This window comes from Melospiza georgiana, chromosome 8 (genome assembly GCF_028018845.1).
Source record: "Melospiza georgiana isolate bMelGeo1 chromosome 8, bMelGeo1.pri, whole genome shotgun sequence".
Classification (NCBI taxonomy): Eukaryota; Metazoa; Chordata; class Aves; order Passeriformes; family Passerellidae; genus Melospiza; species Melospiza georgiana.
The window spans coordinates 35050502-35071862 of NC_080437.1; the positions used below are offsets into that span (position 1 = coordinate 35050502).

Here is a 21361-nt window from a genome sequence, read left to right on the forward strand (position 1 = left end):
TATTGCATATTGAATTTTATTTCAGCCATTGCTCAGGATGACTGGTGTGGGGAAACTCCAGCACCTCTGCAGGAATGGTTTGCTCTCTTTCCATGGAGCTGACCTAGAGGAGAGCAGGATATTAAGGCTAAAACACATTTGCCATGGTGTTGGACTCATCACTGTTTGGGGAGCTGGTTGTGCTTTAAGCCCGCTCATTTTGCTGCAGTAATAACCTTTCCACTGCCACTTTTGGAGATTGCAAACCTGGAATCCTTTCAGTCTGTCTGTGAGCAGAGGCTGTGTGCTCACAGGGGCCTTGCAGCTGCTCCCCACACCAGAATTTTCACTTCAAAGGTGCCTCATTGTGTCTGTAGGCAGAAAAGGGCTGTTAGAATGGCAGAGGATGGATGTGCCCCTGGGATTGTCACTCACTGATCACTTGGAAGGTGTCTGGATGGGGTTGGGGAAGGCTGAAGGTGCTGCCCTGACCGTTTCATTCTCCTCCCCTTGTCTTGCACTCATCACTGTTTGGGCTCTGCTTTAAGCCTGCTCATTTTGCTGGGTAATAACCTCTCCACTGCCATGTTTGGAGGTTGATGGTGGCTTTCTGGAATCCATTCAGTCTCTGCAGCAGTGGGAGCAGGGGCTGTGTGCTCACAGGGGCCTTGCAGCTGCTCCCCACACCAGAATTTTCACTCCAAAGGTGCCTCATTGTGTCTGTAGACAGAAAGGATGGCAGAGGATGGATGTGCTGCTGGGATTGTCACTCACTGATCGCTTGGAAGGTGTCTGGATGGGGTTGAGGGGGGCTGGAGGTGCTGCCCTGACCATTTCCTTGTCCTCTCCTGGTGCCAGGTTGCCATCCCCATCGAGGACGTGAACCGCAGCCACCTGAGGTTCACCTTCCGCCACAGATCCTCCCAGGACTGTGAGTAACTCAGCCTCTCCTCCATGCCTCAGGCTTAGCTTTTGTATTTTCCCATTCTTTAGTGCTGCTTTAGTGTGTGGGTCTGGGCTCACATCAGGGACGCTGAGCTCTGTGCACAGAGCAGGGAGACAAAACAATTCCTGCTCCAGCTGGGCACCAAGGACAAATGACCCAAATCTCAGCCCAGGAGCACAAACACCGTGGGCTGCAGAGAGAAAAACAAGCAGGGTGGGACTGCCTGGGCTAAAGCTGGAATGGGACAATGAACTGCAAGGTGCAAATGGAGCAGAACTGATCCCAGGGACAGAGCCCGTGCCCGGCCGTGCATTTTGGGGCCATTTTGGTTCATCTTGGGTGCAGCCCTGGCTGGGCTCTGGTGCTGACCAAGGTGGGTCCATGGAGGAGATGCTTTGGATAAATCCCTGCTTTATTCTGGAGCTCTGCCCAGCCTCTGCTCTAGGGCAGGTTGCACAAGGCATCATCCTTGGGAATTCCTGGAGCTGGGATGCCATTCCCACATTCCCATTCCAGAACTGATTATTCCCATTACTTTTAGTGCAGGATTATATTTGTGACACTTTGTCATAGCTCAGCTCCTTTTTCCTGTTACATCTTCCTCACTCTTACCTATCCTGATTTTTTCCTTCCCTGCCCAGTTTTTTCCCCCAAAGGGAACAAATGGAGTTTTTTACTGGGTTACTAATGGAGTAAACCTTTTCATTAATAACTCAGAGGGTTGTGGTATTTTGTATCTTAGAGGTAGGGAGTAATAAAGATCTTCAGCAAATGGGAATGTGAAAGTCTACGGTTGGTTTAGCATCAGGAATTGAAGACTTTGGGATTAAGAAAATTAATAAAATAATCTAGACAATGACACTTTTTAAGGAAAACAATGTTCCAAAATTCAGTGTCATTATTATCAGAAATTTGATTGTGTGCTACAAATTATTAGAGTCACATTTGTTATTAGAATGACTTAAATATTTAGATTGGCCACAGCCTAAATATTTAAAAGAGGTCACTCCTAAATATCAACAAGAGCCCCTTCCAGGGCTTTCTCCCAGGCTCCTTGGGCTGCCTCAAGGTGATGACACTTTCCTTCTGGCTTTACTTCTCTGCTTCCTTTGTGATCTCTCCTTCGTCTCTTGCTTTCTTGTTTTAAACTTTTGCCAACAGATTTAACCAAGAAGAAGCTGAATGCATTTTTTAGTTCCTGTTGGCTGCAGAATGGGTCAGCTTTCAAAATACTGAGGCACTTCATCTGCATTTATGGATCCAGTTTTTGTTTTGTTTCTAATGTTCCCCCTGCAAATGTCTGTCCTCAGGGCTCTGTGCTCTGATGAGATCCTCAGTGCTGGTGTTTAATCTTTATTCCAGCTCCCAAACACTGCCATTCTTCTAAAAACCTGGCCTTTCTCAGTGCATCACATTTCTGTTTTGTTTTTAAAATTTGCCTTTATAAAGCTTTCCAAAAAGAACAGACAGAATATGGAAATAAGAAGCATCTGGTTATTGTTGATGTATTCATTTGGGTTTTTTTTTATTTTTTTTGGTTCTGTCTTGCTTTTAGAAGACTTCTCCAGTTTTTTATGCACTTAATTTACATGAGAATCTTTGCTGTGGTCCCTCACTGACAAGTTGTCCATGTTTGTGAGATTTAGGTGTCCTGACTGTAGAAATAATTATGTAGTGATTTTTTCTTTTTTTTTTTCTTTTTTTTTTGCAACAGCCAAAGACAAATCTGAGAAAATATTTGCTCTGGCATTTGTGAAGCTCATGAGATATGATGGGACGACTCTGAGGGATGGAGAGCATGACCTTATAGTTTACAAGGTAGAATTTTGACTTCCCAGCAGGGAAGCTCCACTGACTGACTTCTGGGGAATTCTGTTCCAGAATTACACTGGAAAATGTGTTTTGAACTCTGCTGTTAAATCAAACTAAGCAGCAAGTCCTGAGCAGTTGGTTTATATGGGAGATTGAGTGTTAAACCTTTAATATGTTGTAATTTCAGCAGGATTTGTTGTTGAGTTTTGGGAGTTGAGTGGGTTGGGAAAAATGAATTCTGTAGCCTTTTAATTAAGCCATTAAGCCATTTTGGCTTTAATGTAGCCAGATTAATGCTAAATTAGTGTTGTTAAAGATGCATTTGATAGCTCCAAACCCAAGAAAATCCAGTATAAAGGTTAAAATTTTCTTATTACCGAGATTTTGACAGGGTATTTTCTCCTGCTGTGTTTCAAACATCCCTGCAGGCAGAGGCCAAGAAGCTGGAGGATGCCTCCACCTATCTGAGTCTGCCATCCACAAAGATTGAGCTGGAGGAGAAGGGACACTCAGCCACAGGCAAGAGCATGCAGAACCTTGGGAGCTGCACCATCAGCAAGGACTCCTTCCAGATTTCCACTCTGGTCTGCTCAACAAAGCTTACCCAGAATGGTGAGTGCCCAGAGCTGCTGCTCCTCACAGGGGTTGTGTGCTGGCTCTGCTGCCTTCTCCATCCCCATTCCACGTGGCTGTTTGCTGGCTGAGTGTGTGAACCATCCAAGCTTTGCTCTGTTTGCTCCAGAGCAGTTGATGTCTCTGAAAAAACCAGAAGAATCCAAGTGGAGGGGGACCAGGGGTATTGTTTCCCATATGGTTGAGGCTGTTGCCCTGAAATGCACTGAAACAGGCTCTGGCATTTCACTGCTCTCTGAAAAACAGCACTGAGGGGGGGATGAGTTTGCTCTCAAGAGCAGGTGACATCAGGGCTGTGCTCCAGACATGCTGGTTTGTTATTCCAAGGTGCACTGTCCATATCTCAGGGCTGGGGACAGCTCTGACGGTCTCTCCTGTGTGCAGGAAGGATGTTAGGGGAGGATGGAGGTCACCCTCATGTTCCCACACCTCCTAGGAGTGGCCTTGGCTCCGTGTGTCCCTTTCCAACCGTGCATTCCCTCCTTTGCCAGCTGGCTGAGTGCATCCCCAGGCTGTGGGAGCTGGTGGCAGCCACCACAGCAAACCTTTGCCATTTGCAGCCCCTGCCCTGCCTGTGACTCGGTGCTGGTTGCCATGGAGCCATCCCTTGTTCTCCTGGCTGCTCCAGCAGTGTGGGAGGGTCATTCCATGGGGACTGAGTCATGCAGGGAGCTGCTGTGACTCAGGAAGGGCTGTGGCAGCTGCCTGGGGACACTGCCACATGCAGAGTCCCCTCTGCCCAGGGGGATGTCCCTGCTCGGTGGCTCCGGCCCTGCCTTGGCTGTGCTGCTTTCCAGGGGCTCTCCCAGCTCATCCCGGCTGTTTCACATGCAGAGCACGTCAGTTCCACTGCAGCCTGGCAGCCCTGGAGCCTGGCTGGGCGTTCAGCTAAAAACTGGGATGTGCTGGGAGGATTTCCCAGCAAAGGTGGGCTCCCAGGATGTGAGGAGATGAGCTGCGGTGCAAAGGAACAAAACAGGCCAAAACGAAGCTCACAGGTGCTGCAAAAGCAGGGGGAAAAGTCAAGGAGGAGGACACAACTTGGAGGGGAAGAAATGAGGAACATGGCATGGATACTTAAAAAAAGAAAAAAGAGAAAAAATCTTCAGCAGCAGCACAATGGGGCTGGGGCTTGGAGAGCAGGATCCAACATCTGGAATTAAACTGGGGCTGGGGCTTGCAGAGCAGGGTCCAACATCTGGAATTAAACTGGGGCTGGGGCTTGATCCAACATCTGGAATTAAACTGCTTTTTGTTGGAAAATCGCTGCTGTTTTTCCCTTCAGCCCCTCCCTAGTGCTCGTTAGTAGTTAAAAGTATTTCCCAGTGATCAATATATTGATGTGGCTTTCACAGAACTGCTATTAAAATGAAGCCTGAGCATTGTTTGGTGCTTGATTTACATATTGTTTGCTTTGAAGGCCTGATCTTTATTTAATGCTGCTGTTAATTATGTTGTCTGGGAAACTTTTCCTCGGAGTTGCCAAAGTCTTTTCTCTCTCTTCAAAGTACTGTGACATTATTAAGCAAGATCACCATGTCTCATTGAGCAGGAAAGAAACAAAACAAAAAAATCATCATTAAATTCCTCCCTCAAGTATCAGTTTTCATCTAAAAGTTGGCAGTCATTTTCAGATGGTGATTTCTGAAGCTGATTTTAAGATGGTTGGTTAATATTCTTCCTTTAACTTTCTTAAAAACAAGTAAATAAAAATTCATTGTTATCCTCACTCACAAAAATGTTGGGCCAAAGCTGATTTTTCTCCTTTTGGTTACCTGTAATAGTTCTTTCTTTACCCTCCATAACTATCTTAGAACTGGCTTTAAAACTTATTTTTAGTAATTGTAAAAGTATGTGAATCAGTCATCTGTCTTTTTCTGTGGTGTTTGATGGTGCAGAGACTTTTTTGTGCCTGAGCTCTTTGAACACTCCCTTGCCTTCAGTTCTCTATGAACTGTGAGTTTTTAATGTTGCTTTTCCATCAGTAATCGATGTCCTTAGCATGGAAAAGTCTTCAAAATAACAAACTTGGCCACTGCTGAGACATGGAGAGAGAGTGATGGTGTGAGGTGTCTATTTAGTTTAACACGTGACCAGTTTTTAGTGATTTGAGCAGAATTTATTAAAGCAGGACATTCCCTGGCCTTTTCCTGGATTTTGCAGTTAATTTTGAGAAAGAGTGGTGACATAAGACAAAGAGGAGGAGGAAAAATCCTCAGTGCCTGTGGAAGTAAATGCTCCTGGAGCCTCTTCCCAAACTTCCAGGATGTCCTTTTGTTATCAGGGTGATGGGAACAGAGCTGGGATTGCATTAATGGCTTGCTGGGAAAATACTATCAGTTATCAATAGGCAGAGCAGGCTGTGCTGTCCCTGTGGATTTGCTGTTGGAAGCATCCAGGGCACCTCAAAAGCTTATTCCAAGAATTTCTGTTCTCACTTCTGCCTGAAGGACTCGAATCTCTGGATAAGAGTGGCTGTTCCTTCACTGGAATCAGGGCTTGGAGGAACCAGGAGACCAGGATTCTGGAGAACACTTGGAAGGAACTTGACTTAGCACAGTTGATAATTAAAAAAAAACCAACATAGGACAACTTGAAGTGCTACAGTGGCATAAAACATGAAGATGTAAGCACAGAATTAAAATAAAAAAATCACACAGACTGGAAAATGAAATATTAAAGTCAAGAAGGCAGGGAATTTCAAAGAACAGATGGGAATTTAGTTAGAGGGGAAATATTCTCTAACTGAATTCAGTGGCTGGGCTTTGGGAAAAATTTGGGTGTTTCTGTAGGGAAGCTTTTGCATAGATCCAGGTTAAGGAAAACAGGAACTTGGGATGGTTCCTTACACTTGTTACATACCCTGGAAAAGAGCAATCTTCATATGCACTCCCCAGAATAATAAATCACATTAATAAAGTGAAGATGCTGCTGGGGCCTTTGCAGTTTGGCTGTTTGTTTAAACCTTTTGCAGTGGGAAATCCCAGAATCCCAGACTGGTTTGGGTGGAAGTGACCTTAATGATTATCCAGTGCCACCCCTGCCATGGCAGGGACACCTCCCACTGTTGGGCATTGCTCCAGCCTGGCCTTGGGCACTCCAGGGATCCAGGGGCAGCCACAGCTGCTCTGGGCACCCTCATTCTCTCTCCCTCCTGGTGTTTTCTAACCTCAAATTTCACTTGACCTAGGCTTACTCCATCATTCTTGTTTCCTGTAGGCTGAAATCCTGTTTTACATTCTTTTTCTGCTTTATTTTCCACACAGCCCTGTGCAAAGAGTGGGATTAGTGCCTGGCTGCTGCTTTGCTGGGGTTAATTAATGCTTGCATTACCAGCCAGTGCCCATTTTTCCATAGCCTGGGAGTTATTTTTCCCTTTCAGCTGGCCTGCTCTGACATTTTGTGCTCACAAATGTATATTCATTTAGCATTTGCTGTGCCATCACGCTGCAGTCCACGTGGGTTTGTTTTCTTGGGGCAATCCATGATGCTGTGCAGAGCTTGTCTGTGGGCTGGCTTTTGTTCACATCATTTCTTCTGTCAGCCTGATGCCTTGTTAGAAGTCAGACTGCAGCCAAATTCAGGGCTGGAAAGCTGATATAAATACATCCATGAAACACTTTGGATAACTCATGGAGGCATCTCTGCTTTGCTTCCAGAAGCAATTTTTTTTTGTTAATACTGAGTTTCTAAGACTTTGGGTTCAGGCTATAGACTTCTTGTAGGATGTATTAAAAGGAATGGAGGACTTGGATTCAAGTCTTTTGAAGCTTTAATGTAGTAAAACTCTCTTGATTTCTCCTCACAAAGAGATGATGAGAAGGCTTGGTTTGAGTGCTGCTCAGAGGGGACTCTTTCCAAGGAGTGCTGTAGTGCTTTCCACTAGAAATAATTCCATTTATTACTTAAAATGAAAGGTTTTTGAGGAAAGCATAGCAGCTGCTTTCAGTCTCTGCAGATAATTTCCACAATAAGCTCTGCAGATTCATGCCTTGCTAAATGTTGTGTTGGTTGCTTTGAAAGCCTGAATAGCAAAGAGGTGAGGGGGTATTTGTTGGGAGGAAGTGCCTGTTTTGAGTGATTTTGAGCAGAATTCACACAGGATGAATTACACGGGGAGGTGGGCCAGGGGCTAAACTGAAGGTAGTGAGTCTTTAAATTAACCCTAAAATCATTGAAGTTGGAGAAGACCTTTGAGATCATTGTGCTCAGTTGTTGAAGGCTTCTCCTGAGCAGGAGTTGCTGGGAGTTCTGTTTTGTGCTGAAAACTGACTTTTCATGGGGAAAACCCTTCTCTTGAGGCTGCTTTGGCAAAGGAGGGAGGAGTGTGGGGTTTGGGGTCTGTGGGCTCCAGGGCTGGGGTTTGGGGTCTGGTCAGTGTTGTGTTTGGGCTCTGTGGGTTCCAGGGCTGGGGTTTGGGGCCTGTGCTGGGTTTGGGGTCTGTGGGCAGTGCTGGGTTCCAGGGCTGGGGTTTGGGGTCTGTGAGCAGTGCTGGGCTCTGTGGGCAGTGCTGGGTTTGGGGTCCATGGGTTCCAGTGCTGGGTTCCAGGGCTGAGGTTTGGTGTTTGCCAGGGAGCTTTTGCTCTGCATTGAACCCCACTGGGAGCTCCTCCCAGGAGTTTTCCCTGAAGGAAGCTTTGCACTGACACATGGAGAGATCTGGCCTCCTGCATTCCCTTGCTGATCAGGGAATGCTGAAGTGACACCAGAATTTGGGAATGGCTCCATTGGCATCATCTGGGCTGTGCCCTCAGAGAGCAGCCCGGCAGCGTGGGCACTGGCAGATATTCATCAGCCAGCTTTCCCCCACTCTCAGTTAGTTTGCAGCTCTTTGTGCTTTATTTTCTGTTCAGTTGATGCAGGGAGAGCAGGGAAGCTGGAGCCATTAATGCTGGAGAGTCACTGCCCTGTGGATGCACTGTGTTGGTGGCTGACTAATTTCATTCTGGCATTTTTTTCTGAACACACAACTGTTGTGTATAGCAAATGAAAAACCCAGGGACCAGGCTTCCTTGGCCTAGATTTTCCTGCTGATATTTCAAAAGCTGGCTGCTTTTCTGAAAGCCTTTCAGAGTTCTGTCAGGGCAGAGGGATTGTCCCAGCTTTCTGCAGCGTCAGGGGGTACCAGAAATACCTTGCTGGCCAGGGAAAAAGGCTGAAGTGAGGAAATAACTTTGTCCTGCATATGGTGATGGAGAGTGAGGAAAGGGAAGAGCCTGCAGGAGATAATTGTTGGGTTTTTTTATTTCTAGTTGATCTCTTGGGACTGCTGAAGTGGAGATCCAACACGAGCCTGTTGCACCAGAACTTGAAGCAGCTGATGAAAGTTGATGGTGGTGAAGTGGTCAAGGTAATGAGTTAATGTCTGTAAAAATGCCAGATTTTGATGTCTTTTTTTGGCTCCCCACACTTTCCCCCCGAGCCTCACTGCTCTCATTTGCACATTAAATTGCAGCCAGAAACCTCAACCTTCAGGGTGCTGATGCTCCTCTCCCTGCCCTCCAGGAACATTTCAGATGTTTGAGAACTGATAAAACACACATCAAATGCACATTTCTGAAAATTAACTTGTTTTTTTTCCTAGCACTTTGGTGAATTTTTGTATACAGATCCATGAAGAAAAGGTGTTTTTCTTTGCAAGATTAGACCATCTTGGAAGTCTCACATGGTGATGTTAAATGTATTTTTGATCTATGGATGTGGAATGCAATCCCAGTGTGTGCTGCTGTTGTTTTCTTTTAAAAAATACTTCTGGAAACATTTAGCTGAGCCAAGTTATTTACATTTGCCAAGGCCACTGAGTGATTGCAGAGAGCTGCATAAAGACAGGTTTAGCTGTGCAAAAGAGGAGGCTGGGACTTTATTGAAGGTGTTGCAATAAATCAAATCTAAAAGAGTGTCAAAAGATGTTCTTGGGGACAGGTGACCCTGGAGAGTTGTTTCCTTACTTCAGGGGATTTTTAGTTGTTTTACAGAAGCATAATGAAGCCTCAGCTTTGAGTAACTTCAGGCACCTGGGAGTGCTGATTGTGTCCTCCTTGGAGGGTGGGGAAGGTGGGGTCCCACAGATTGGTGTTTTAGGAAGGTTCTGCTTGTTGAGGTTTTGGCCTAGATGATTTGAGAGCAGAATGTTGCCCATGGCTCCTGCTGAGCTCTGGCATGGCTCTGCCACTTGAGTTCTCCCTCCTCTCCCAGTGTGACATCCCAGAGTGTGTGGCATGTTCCTGCTGGGTGGGGATCAGGGATTTCCTTGGGATGCACCACAAATGGAGTAAAAGCAGTTCTGGAGTGAGTCCTGCACCTGGCACACTCTCAGGACCCAAGGGATTCCCTCCTCCTGCTCCCAGGGGTCTGAGCACAGCTGCAGTCATGCAGGGGGCAGAAGGAGTGTTTAATATTGCTTCCACCACCATTTTTATCCTTTTTCAGAGGGCCAGTGCTTACATTTCCATCTGTTGCAGCAGTGCTCCATCTTTGTGGGGGCTGCTCCATTGCAGGGCCTGGTTTGTAACTGTTCCTTTCTGTTCCTCCAGCTCTCTTTGCCCTTCATGATTTTAACTTCTTTGTGGGGGCTGCTCCATTGCAGGATCTGTTCCTTTCTGTTCCTCCAGCTCTCTTTGCCCTTCATGATTTTAACTACAATGCCCAGTGCAGCCTGGATATCTTTAGAAAAAGTATTGATGTGATAAAAACCATTCCTATTTTCTGTTAAGAATTGCCTGTTTTTAAAACTCCCAGTGAAAGGCCTGGGCCTACTGGTGTTCATTTATTTGAGTGGAGATGAGCCCAGCTCCCCATTCTGTGCCTGTTGTCGAGTGTGTGGAAGCTGTAAATGTTATCTCCCTTCCCCAGAGGCTCTGGCTCCATTTGTGCAGAGTCTGTGCAGTATGAGAATGTAAACTAATAGTGTAGGAATTATTCATGCCACCTGAGAAATGTCCTGCCCCTTCACTCAGCAGCAGCGTCTCTGCTGTGCTCTTCCTGCTGGTGAACAGATTTCAGGCTTGAACTGTGCTCATGAAAGTCAGGCTGAGGTGCCTGAATGTGAAATCAAGGCTTGATCAGCCTCCCAAGCATCCTTTGGCTTCCAGGGGACTCAGTGTGTGGGACCCAAGAGTGCAACTTCCCTTCAGACCAGGAGAGAAACTTCTCCTGTCAAGGCTCCAAACTGTGCTTTGCGCTTCCCTCCCTGCCAGCTGGCAGCAGCCACAGAATCATTTAGAATTACAGAACCATTTAGGTTGGAAAAGACCTCTGAGATCACAGACTTCAACCTCTAGAACATCAAGTCCAGCCTTTAATGTGCTTTATTTGCACATCTTCTTTAATGGGTTGAGTAAGGCTGTGAGAAGGTGATGTTTTCCTTTTGCCCCCGTGGTGGAATTATGAGCTGGCTTTTCCCCAGGACTGGGCTAAGATCAACTGCAAGAATTTGGGCTTTTCTGTTTTTTCATCCTCAGCAGCACGAACTGTGACTCTGTGCTCAGTTGGTTTAAGGAGTTTGACATTCAGCTGTGCATGGGGTTAACTCCTGACATTTGACTGGAGGTTTAGGAGATCAGGTGAATCAGGCTTGATCCAGGAGGCTCATTGAACATTTTTAAAGGAGGAAGGTGGGACTCAGGCTGGTTTTCCATCCCTCTCACAGGATGTGGAATGCCTCAGGATCAATTCCCTTCTGCTTGTTGAGATGTTCTTCCCTCATCTATGTCACCATCATATTTTCTGAAAAATCCCTTTGCCAGGATTTCTTCTCCTGGGAGCCTCAGAGAAAAAGCAATATTACCTCATTTGTTTCTCCCTGTTTTTCTGCTTTGGAATGTGGCTGGAGATTGTTTACCAACAGGTGAATTGGTTTGATTGGTTCCATGTGAATTGTTTTTACTTAATGACCAATCACAGCCAGCTGTGTCAACTTTGAAGTGTCAGTCACGGGTTTATAATTCATTCTTGTTAAACTTTCTGTCTGGATCCTTTCTGTATAGTTTTAGTATAGCATTCTTTAATATAATATAAGTACATATAATAATAAATTAGCCTTCTAAGAACATGGAGTCAGATTCACTCATCTCTCACCTCATCCTGCAAATTCCACACATCTGCAAGGCAAAACCTTTTTTTAATTTTTATTTCCCTGTGAAGGTGGCCAGCCCTGGCACAGGGTGCCCAGAGCAGCTGTGGCTGCCCCTGGATCCCTGGCAGTGCCCAAGGCCAGGCTGGACATTGGGGCTGGGAGCACCTGGGACAGTAGGATGTGTCCCAGGGGTGGTACTGGATGGAATTTAAGGTCCTTTCCAACCCAAACCATGCTGGGATGATTTGAGACAGTGCTGGAACCATCCACGTTTAACCCCTTCTTTCTCAACCCCACCTGAGCTGTGCTGCAGCCTGGCTGTGCCCTGGAGGAGCCCCTGTGTGTCTGTGCCAGCTGGAGGAAGGAGCTGCTCAGGCACAACCCATCCCAGCAGAACTGATGAGTATCTGGCACTGCATGGATCCCTGGCTCTGGGAAGGACTCCTGGAATTTAGGGACCTTTTGTGCTTCACTGGAAGCCCCTGGCACTAAGCTGCTTTTCCTGTGGTGCTGCAGAGTGGGGAGTGCAGGCCTTGCTGGGCAGGTTTGGGGCTGGGGCAGCAGTGGGGGCTCTGTTCCCATCCCTGCATGTGGGATCCCATGGGATTGGGGCTGAGTGCAGCCCTGGGCAGGGTGCTCTGAGTGCCTCCCGTGGCTCAGCCCCCATTGCCTGGCATGAGACTCAGTTGCTTGTGTGGTTTGTGCTCTGAAATCCCAAGTGTTCAGCAATGCATGGGCCTGGTGAGCGTGTGGTGAGTCTGCAGTTTGGAAATCCTTGTTGTTGCAGCGTTGTCACAGAGTCAAGTCCTTGTCCAGGTGTGCCAAGTGTGACTTCTGACTTCATTTCTTCTGTTGGACTGATAACCTGTGTACAGATAATCAACTTCACTAAAAATCACCTGCTGAAAGAAAAGTGTTGGATTTTCCTTTTTTTTTTTTGTTTTTTGCTAACTTTTGAAATGCCTTTACTTTAGCAAAAATACCTGTAGAGCCCTGTGTGGAATCTCAACTTAATTTTCCTTTGAGAACATGATGAGACCTGTGTTGTTTCTTTGTAGTTCCTTCAAGATACACTGGATGCCCTTTTTAACATCATGATGGAGAACTCAGAGAGTGAGACCTTTGACACTTTGGTGTTTGATGCTTTGGTGAGTCTGCACTGGGGAGGGTCTGAAATGTACCCAATAATGGGGAATTAATGATAGAATCAAGCTTATTAATGGAAGAGGTCTGGGCTGAGAGTTATTATTTAATTTAAATATAACTTTAAAAGTTATATTTAAAGGTTCAGATCCAGAGGGAGTTGGATTCTATCATGTCATCCTCTCAGGAAATAAGGAAGCACTCACATCCAGTCATTTTAATGGATTAAAGCAGAATTTAGGACAAGAGCAGAAATTTTAATGTCAGTAATGTCTCTTCTCTGAGAAGAAAGGGGAATGGACAAAAATTAAAGACTTTTTGGAGACTAACACACTAATTATGCTGTTTATTTCAGGTATTTATTATTGGACTGATTGCTGACAGAAAATTTCAACATTTCAACCCTGTCTTGGAGACCTACATCAAGAAGCATTTCAGTGCTACATTGGCCTACACGTGAGTTGGAAAATTTATTTTTCCTAATGTGACTTGGAGAATTTGTCCAGGTAATGTTATCTAATTACTTGATTATGTAGCTTAATTAAGAGTGTGCCCATGAGCTTGGAAGGGTCTGGAAGAAGACTGGGGATAGTCTTTGTTTCTTTCTTGAAATAAATTGGTGCAACTTCCAGTCCTGTGCAAGGAGAAGTTTTGAGAGTGCTGTAATGAAGAAGGGGATGATTTGACAATTTCAGAAGTTGTTTTGTAAGGAAAACAAAAGCAGTTCTCACTTCAATTGGAAGGAAATCATGTCCATTTAAGATGCTTCAAATACAGATTTTTTGTGCGTTAAACGACACTGTCCCCCAATTATCCACATTGCTGTCATTGCGGGGAAGAGGCAGTGAATGACACAAAAAAGGCCCATTAGTTTTGTTGTCTTAAGTAGTTTCTGACTACTTTTGGAATCTTTGCTGCTGTGTTAGACTGAAGGAAAAGTCTCTGATGGATATCTTAGCAGTGCTGGGGGGAAGGCAAACCCAAACCAGGAAACCTGGGGTGCCCTTTGCCGGTGCAGAGTCTCTGTTAAGGGACTTCAAAATGTTGATATAAAATCGTGAAGAATCGTGAAATCATAGAATATCCTGAGCTGGAAGGTCCCACAGGGATCATCAGTGCAGCTCCTGGTATAGACACCTCAAAATCCCACCCTTGGTACCCTGGGAATGTTGTCTAAACCCTCCTGGAGCTCTGGCAGCCTCGTGCCCATTCCCTGGGCAGTGCCCAGCACCCTCTGGGGGAGAACCTTTCCCTGATCCTTCTTTAATTCCCAAAGAAGATTTGAGCCAGTGATATTTGGTCACTGCTCACTCATGTGGAGCATCCTGCATCACCTGCACTTCTCAGAAAAGCTGAGGGTGATCCTCTCATGGCATGGAGAGCATTTCTTTCTCTCTCTCTCTCCTTTCTGTCTCTCTCCTTTCTGTCTCTCTCCTTTCTGTCTCTCTCCTTTCTGTCTCTCTCCTTTCTGTCTCTCTCTCCTTTCTGTCTCTCTCTCCTTTCTGTCTCTCTCTCCTTTCTGTCTCTCTCTCCTTTCTGTCTCTCTCTCCTTTCTGTCTCTCTCTCCTTTCTGTCTCTCTCTCCTTTCTGTCTCTCTCTCCTTTCTGTCTCTCTCTCCTTTCTGTCTCTCTCTCCTTTCTGTCTCTCTCTCCTTTCTGTCTCTCTCTCCTTTCTGTCTCTCTCTCCTTTCTGTCTCTCTCTCCTTTCTGTCTCTCTCTCCTTTCTGTCTCTCTCTCCTTTCTGTCTCTCTCTCCTTTCTCTCTCTCTCTCCTTTCTCTCTCTCTCTCCTTTCTCTCTCTCTCTCTCCTTTCTCTCTCTCTCTCTCCTTTCTCTCTCTCTCTCTCCTTTCTCTCTCTCTCTCTCCTTTCTCTCTCTCTCCTTTCTCTCTCTCTCTCCTTTCTCTCTCTCTCTCCTTTCTCTCTCTCTCTCCTTTCTCTCTCTCTCTCCTTTCTCTCTCTCTCTCCTTTCTCTCTCTCTCTCCTTTCTCTCTCTCCTCCTTTTTCCTCATGTGCAGGGAGGCAGAGACAGGGAGGAGCTGAATTCTGGCTCGAGGTGTCCCCATGGATGTGACAGATCCCTGCCCTCTCCCTGCCTTTTATTCATGGAACATCCATTGTGGAAAAGAGCTCCAAGATCGCCCAGCCCAACCTGCAGCCCTGGAGCAAAGAGAGGTGGCCTTGGCAGTATTTAAGTGCTTACTTGAAATTCTCAGGCAGTTTGCTCCTGCTCCAGCAAATCCCCAGGCAGCAGGATCTCTGTGTTGTTTTCTGTTAGTGGGGAATAATGTGCAGCTTGTTTACTTGGAGTGGGGATGTTGGATCATGCACTGGAGCTGGGGTGATTTAAAATGGAATTGCTCGTGGTTGCATTAAAGCCTTGATTTATATTCATTGCAAGGGAGGGAGCTGGAATGGGATTATTTTGAAAATTGTTTCATTTTTGAGTTTGATAGGCTTTAAAATGGGGAAGAAGAGAATTTCCAGCTGGTGGTGTGTACTTGGAGAAATAAATGTTACAAATTTCAGCCCAAAATCCATGGGAAAGCTTTCTAAAGGGGAAGCCTTGCTCAATGAAGGAACTCACACGTTGTGTTAATTCTAACAGCATGCTTGTATTTAATTTAATTATTATTATTATTACTTATATTTTATTCTTATTTATAATTATTTATTATAATTAATTATTATTTATCATAATTATTTATTATTATTATATTCTGTGGGTGCATCTTTCTGAGAGCCTAAATCTGAATATCCATCTGAACATCCAGCAGAAAATCAGCCTTACTGAGATTTGTTGTATTGCTTATGTGTTCAATGAGGTTATGGTCTGTGGTTTTTCTTTTTTTTGCTCAAGAATAAATTCCAGACACTTATCAGCAAAACAAAACCACAATGAGTTTATTAAGAAGAATTAACTTTGTAGCTCTGTGGGCACTTCATTTTTCATTAAACCTTTCAGAATGGAAATTCTGTGAGAATATTTGTAACTTTTATGTGGGTTTTTTTTGTATTTAAACAGGAAACTGACCAAGGTTTTAAAAACCTACGTGGACAATGCTGAGAAGTGTGGGATCACTGATCAACTCTTCAAAGCCATGAAAGCCCTGGAATACATCTTCAAGTTCATTGTCCGCTCCAGGATATTGTTCAACCAGTGAGTTCAGCCTCCCACTGCCAATAATGCCCCAAACTGCCAACATTTTACAGTCCAGCAGTTAAAACTGCTTAGTACTGCACTATTCTATAAATGCTTGGAGCTGTGAGAAGTTATTTCAGGAGAAGGGTTTTCCCTCTTTAGCAGAAATCTCTATTTTCAGTAGCAGGGAATTGGTGAAATCATCATAGTTTAGGTCTCTGGACAATTAAAGCTTGGCACTGTTTGGGGAAACTCCTGTTACTGTGTTGTGTTTTATACACAGGATTTTACAGAAGTTATAAACCAAGCTGATGGGATCTTCACTTAGATTGAGTCCTTTTACTGCTTGTTAGCAGTGGGAACAACCTTATTGCAAGGGATTTATGTAGAGCTCTTCAGTTTCCATCTCCACCACCCTTTCCTCTAATTTAGGGCCTGGAATTTATTTCTGCAGGAGCCTTGCTGTGAGATTCATAAAATACTGGATGTCACTGAGGCTGTAGCAGGGCCTACAAATCACTTGAAAACAGAAAAAATAAAATTCCCTCTGGCTGCAGGTTGGATTTACAGACAGTGTGACCCTCCAGGACTGGCTGTGGGATTTCCTTGTGGGAAGCACAAATTCACAGCCCTTCAGTGTGAGACCCACCCTCCATGCCAAGGGATTAATCAGCAAAATTAGTGAGTGCAGAAAGAGCCAGATTTGTTCTGCTGCAGGACTGAAGTCCTGCCTGGGGGGTGTCATTTGGACTGATTAAAATGCAGAATTGTTGCCGTTCCCCTGAGGAATCACAAGCAGCAAGCTGAAGCTTTTATTCCAAAATATGGCATATTTTTAACTTCAGGGAGAGGGTGGTGGGCTCCATGGATGGATGGAGCATTTTAGCAGTTGAGTTCTAGATAAATCCATGGAAGTTTATCCACTTAAAGCATGATGACACATCTATTTGTTCACTACAGCAAAGGTTGATAAAGGCAAAATATTGCAAGTGACCTTTAGAAAAATCTCTGATTTCCTCAGTAGGGATCCCAGTGCTTGTGATGTATTTACTACAGCCTTAAAATCCTCCAGGCAGTGCTGGAAGCACCAGCCTGGTGTAAACCTTGATTTCTCACAGCTGCAGAGATTTTGTGCTTTATCACATATATTAGATAAATAGATGTTATTAACTGACAGTAGGAACACATTTGTGACTGACTTGTTTATTTTTATTATAACTTCCGTTTTGAAAGGCAGTGTTTTTTGTCTGAAGCACTTTGATTTATTGGGCTGTCAGGTTCAGTTACTCCTTCTGTTGGTATGAGTTTCACCTCTCTAATCTGTTCAGGGGGACACTAAAATCCATTATGGAAATGGAGACTCAGCAAGTTTTTTATCCAGCATAACCCCCAGTTTAAGCCTAAAAGGGGAATAGAAGTGTGCACAGCAAAATAAGACAATTTAGTGGTTTGGGGCTTTTTTTTTTTTTTTTTTTTTTGTAGTATTTATTTCCTCAGTGTCCAGGTTAAAATCAACTTTTCATATCTGGGACTTCCCAAGGTTTATGAGCACAGCATTAAAAATGATCCACGTTAACTTCAGTGTAAAGCAGCAGGAGCGTCCTGAGCTCCATGCTTATCCCAAGAACAGCCCATTTGCAGCTGCAGTATGTGATCCATCATGATGCAGCTTTAGAGGGGATATTGGGAAGGAATTCCTGGCTGGGAGGGCGGGCAGGGCCTGGCACAGGTGCCCAGAGCAGCCCCTGTGTCCCTGGCAGTGCCCAAGGCCAGGCTGGAGCCCCCTGGGACAGTGGAAGGTGTCCCAGGAGTGGGACTTGATGGGATTTAAAATCCCTTCCCCCCAAACCATTCCATGATTTTTATCTTGGAGCATGAAGGGATTGTACCTAGCAAATTCCTGGATGAAATTCCCTTTCTGAGCTGCAGGCTACATTCAAGACCTTCCTGCTGGGTTTGATTCCAGGAGAAAATGGAGGAAGGTAAAAGAGAGTTGAACTTGTGCTGGGAGCTGCTGCAGTGGGTGTTGGTGCCAGGTGTTTGTGGGGATCAGGGCCAGGGGAACCAGGGAGGGCTTTGGAGCCCAGTTGTTGTTGCTGGGTGAGGCTCTTGTTCCACCAGAGCTGGCTGGGTGAAGGTGGGGTTTAACTGGGGGGGAAGGAGTCATGGGATGGAAGGTGTGGTGTTTGTGAGGTCCCCAGGGTGAGGTGAGAGATGAGAATCTGACTCCTTGTTCTCAGAAGGCTGATTTATTATTTTATTATATGTGTTATATATTATATACTAGACTATAGTATAGTCTAGCATATATTATATATTATTATATATTATGCTATACTAAAACTATACTAAAGAAAAAGAAAGGAGACATCAGAAGGCTTAACAAGAATGAATAATAAAAATCCATGACTGACTCAGAGTCTGACACAGCTGGCTGTGATTGGTCATTAATTCAGCACAATTCACATGGAACCAATCTAACATTCATCTGTTGGTAAACAATGTCCAAGCCACATTCCAAAGCAGCAAAGACAGGAGCAGCAATAAAATAATTATTATTTTCATTCCTCTCTGAGGCATCTCAGCTTCCTAGGAGAAAATCCTGGGCAAAGAGGGTTTTTCAGAAAATGTCATGGTGACAGGAAGGGACCATGAACCCATGGGCAGGGACACCTCCCACTGTCCCAGGGTGCCCCAAGCCCTGGCAGTCCATGTGGTGTTTGTAACTCTCCCTGTTCAGATTCAATCTGGATCCGTTTTTTTGGCCATGTTAAGTCTGACCAGCCCTGGTGTGGGTGAGTCCCACGTGCTGCCCAAGGAGGGGAGGTTTTCAGGGATGATGTGGAGCCAGTGGTGGTGTCCCCCTGGTTTTCCAGGGAGGATTGTGCCATCCTACACCTGGAGCAGGCAGGTTCTGCATTTAAACCACTGCAGAGAGTTCCAGGAGCACTCATTGTAGCAGTGGCCCAAGTTCTTCACCTTGGCTGTGTTTTTGGCCTCTGGTGTTGCTCAGGTGCCTCTGTGCAGTTTCCATCCCCCTGAAAGCATCAGGGAGAGGGAGAGGGGGATCCCAGTGTGCAGCTCAGCTGTGAGGAACCTGCCTGGGGGCACAGGGACCTTGCTCTGCAGCTGAGCTGGGGCTGAGTCACTGCTCTGTCAGCTGTGCTGACTCCATGGCAAACTGAGCCTGAAATAAGTGCTGAAACACCATTTAACCTCAGTGCTTCCTCCCCACAGGAAAAAATCTATCTTCTTAGCAAAAAGGGTCAATGAGTGTCTCCCTTTCCCTCCTTTTCTTCCTCTTCCTCCTTTTCTTCCTCTTCCTCCTTTTCTTCCTCTTCCTCCTTTTCTTCCTCTTCCTCCTTTTCTTCCTCTTCCTCCTTTTCTTCCTCTTCCTCCTTTTCCCTCCTTTTCCCTCTTTCCTCCTTTTCCTCCTTTTCCCTCCTTTTCCCTCTTTCGTCCTTTTCCCTCTTTCCTCCTTTTCCCTCTTTCCTCCTTTTCCTCCTTTTCCCTCCTTTTCCCTCTTTCGTCCTTTTCCCTCTTTCCTCCTTTTCCCTCTTTCCTCCTTTCCCCTTTTTCCTCCTTTCCCCTTTTCCCCTCCTTTCCCCTTTTCCCCTCCTTTCCCCTTTTCCCCCCTTTTCCCCCCTTTTCTTTCTCAGAGTTTAAGGTCACTCACCTTGTGCCGCTGGTAGATTTTAATGATTGCTGGCAGGTTGGCTGTCTCTTTTCTGGCTTCATCAGCACAAGGGTCCTGGCAACATCTGCAGGGGGGATTCACCAGAGACTGGAGCAGCCCTGCTGCATGTGGCATTTCACAAGAAAAATCTCTAAATCTCTTCTTCCTGCTGGCCCAGCCTGGCCAGTCTGTCTTTTGTTGGTTTTGTTTTTTTTTTCTTTTTTTGTTTTTTCCTGTAAGAAAGCTCTTGATTCATTGAAGAAAATTGTAAAAAGTCTTGAGAAGATGTAAGACAGAAAGTGGCCATTTGTCATCTGTTTGTTAAAAAAACCAGATTTTTTTTAAAACAGTATTTGTATTGTGGTTTGTGCTGATGAAAACTAATTGTTTTTCAGGCTGTATGAAAACAAAGGAGAAGCAGACTTCAGGGAGTCTCTGCTGCAGCTCTTTAAGTCCATCAATGAGATGATGAGCAGCAACTCTGACCAGACTGTCATAGTGAAGGTTTGTGCTTTCCACATCTCCAGTCTTGCATCCTCAGCCACAACAAAGCAGTGAAATATTTGCTTATTTGTGCTTTAAAAGCTGCTTTTGCTTCAGTCAAGGTTAATTCTTGGTGCTTCTGCTGAAGGGTTTGTGACTGTGTAAAGAACTTTCTTTGAACAAGTAAATTTATAGAATTCTAGAATTATCTAAGTTGGAGGAGTCATCTAAGATGATTGAGTCCAACCTTTAATTGCTTCAAAACCCTCACTTTTATTTTAAAAAGAGAACTTAATTTGGGTTCAGTGGTATTTGGCTTTTTAAACTTGTATAACCTTAAAGTGAAGGTGTTTTTAAGACATTATACTTAAGATGCTGCTGACAGTGTAGATCCTCAAATTTTAACATACTTATTTATATCTGAGGCTGTTCAGGATCTTTAATATAAGATCTTAAGTCCTAGTACATGTTTTAAAGAAGAAAATTAGTGAGAGAGGCTGGAAGCTCCACCTTTCAGCCCTTAGACCTTTCCTTGTGTCCCTGTAAATCTGCTTTTGGGAACATTGGCTCATGCAGTTGGGAAAGGGGTCTGTGCCCTCAAATGGTGCTGATTTCAAAGAGCCAAAGCTCTGAATTGTGGGATTGGCAGATTTTAGTATCCAGAGGAGGCTGGATGCAGAAGCTAGTGGATCTTTTTCATCGTGGAAAGCTGCAGAGACTGCCCTAAATGTGTGTTTGATCAGCTGCACCTTGAACTTCTCCTCGTGCTTCCAACCAGAGTTGATAAAAAAAGGTGAAAGCCCTGACCCAGCCCTGCTGAATCAGTGGAGAGAGAATCAAGGGGCTGGGGTTTGGGGTGGGATTTGGGACAGCTGGGCTCTTCCTGCCCAGGTGATTGCCAAGACAGACAGTGGGAGATCCCTGTGCCAGTGGGAGAAGTTCCTGGAGCAGGGAAAGTCGTGATTAAAGCCCCCAGTCCTTTGTGGCTGAGCTCTGGGGCTCCTGATGCCATGCTGAGCACACACAGCAGAAGGAGATGGTGGGCATAAAGCAGCTGAGGAGGAATATTTTAGGCAGAGAGGCCAAGACTGGATCATCTGATAACAAAGTGGGGATATTACACGTTTCAGGAAAACTGTATTTTCATTTCATTGCCAAAGCATCTGTCCTGAATGGAAATGGGCAGGTAGCTCAGAGTGTGCTCTCTGGGCTTTTACAAACAGGGACTTTGCAGATTACAGGAGTGGAATGGGAAATTTCTTTTCCTGAGCCTCCCTTGCAGGGCCTGCTGCAGGAAGGCAGATGAACATGAGATTTTTTTCTTTAACAATTTATACCTAGGTGGGGGAGAAAAAAGGGAAAAAAGCTAAAAATTGATTTGGTTGTGTTCACCTGAGATGCAGGAAGGAAAACTGCCTGACAAGGACTGGAGAGATCCCACCAGCAGATTCAGAGCTCTGCACTCCTGTGTGTGTAG

At 45.1% G+C, this 21361-nt stretch overlaps 1 protein-coding gene across 2 annotated transcripts in view; it reads left to right on the forward strand.

Moving 5' to 3' along the window:
- The window catches only part of DOCK1 (dedicator of cytokinesis 1), a 279185-nt gene that overhangs the window by 48285 nt on the left and 209539 nt on the right, over positions 1-21361 (forward strand). For both annotated transcript variants that reach the window (XM_058028591.1, XM_058028592.1), the window contains exons 16-23: positions 838-910; positions 2640-2743; positions 3166-3349; positions 8623-8720; positions 12503-12592; positions 12943-13043; positions 15609-15743; positions 19797-19905. In XM_058028591.1, the coding sequence (XP_057884574.1) occupies positions 838-910; positions 2640-2743; positions 3166-3349; positions 8623-8720; positions 12503-12592; positions 12943-13043; positions 15609-15743; positions 19797-19905 (894 nt within the window). The remainder of the gene's footprint in view (positions 1-837; positions 911-2639; positions 2744-3165; positions 3350-8622; positions 8721-12502; positions 12593-12942; positions 13044-15608; positions 15744-19796; positions 19906-21361) is intronic.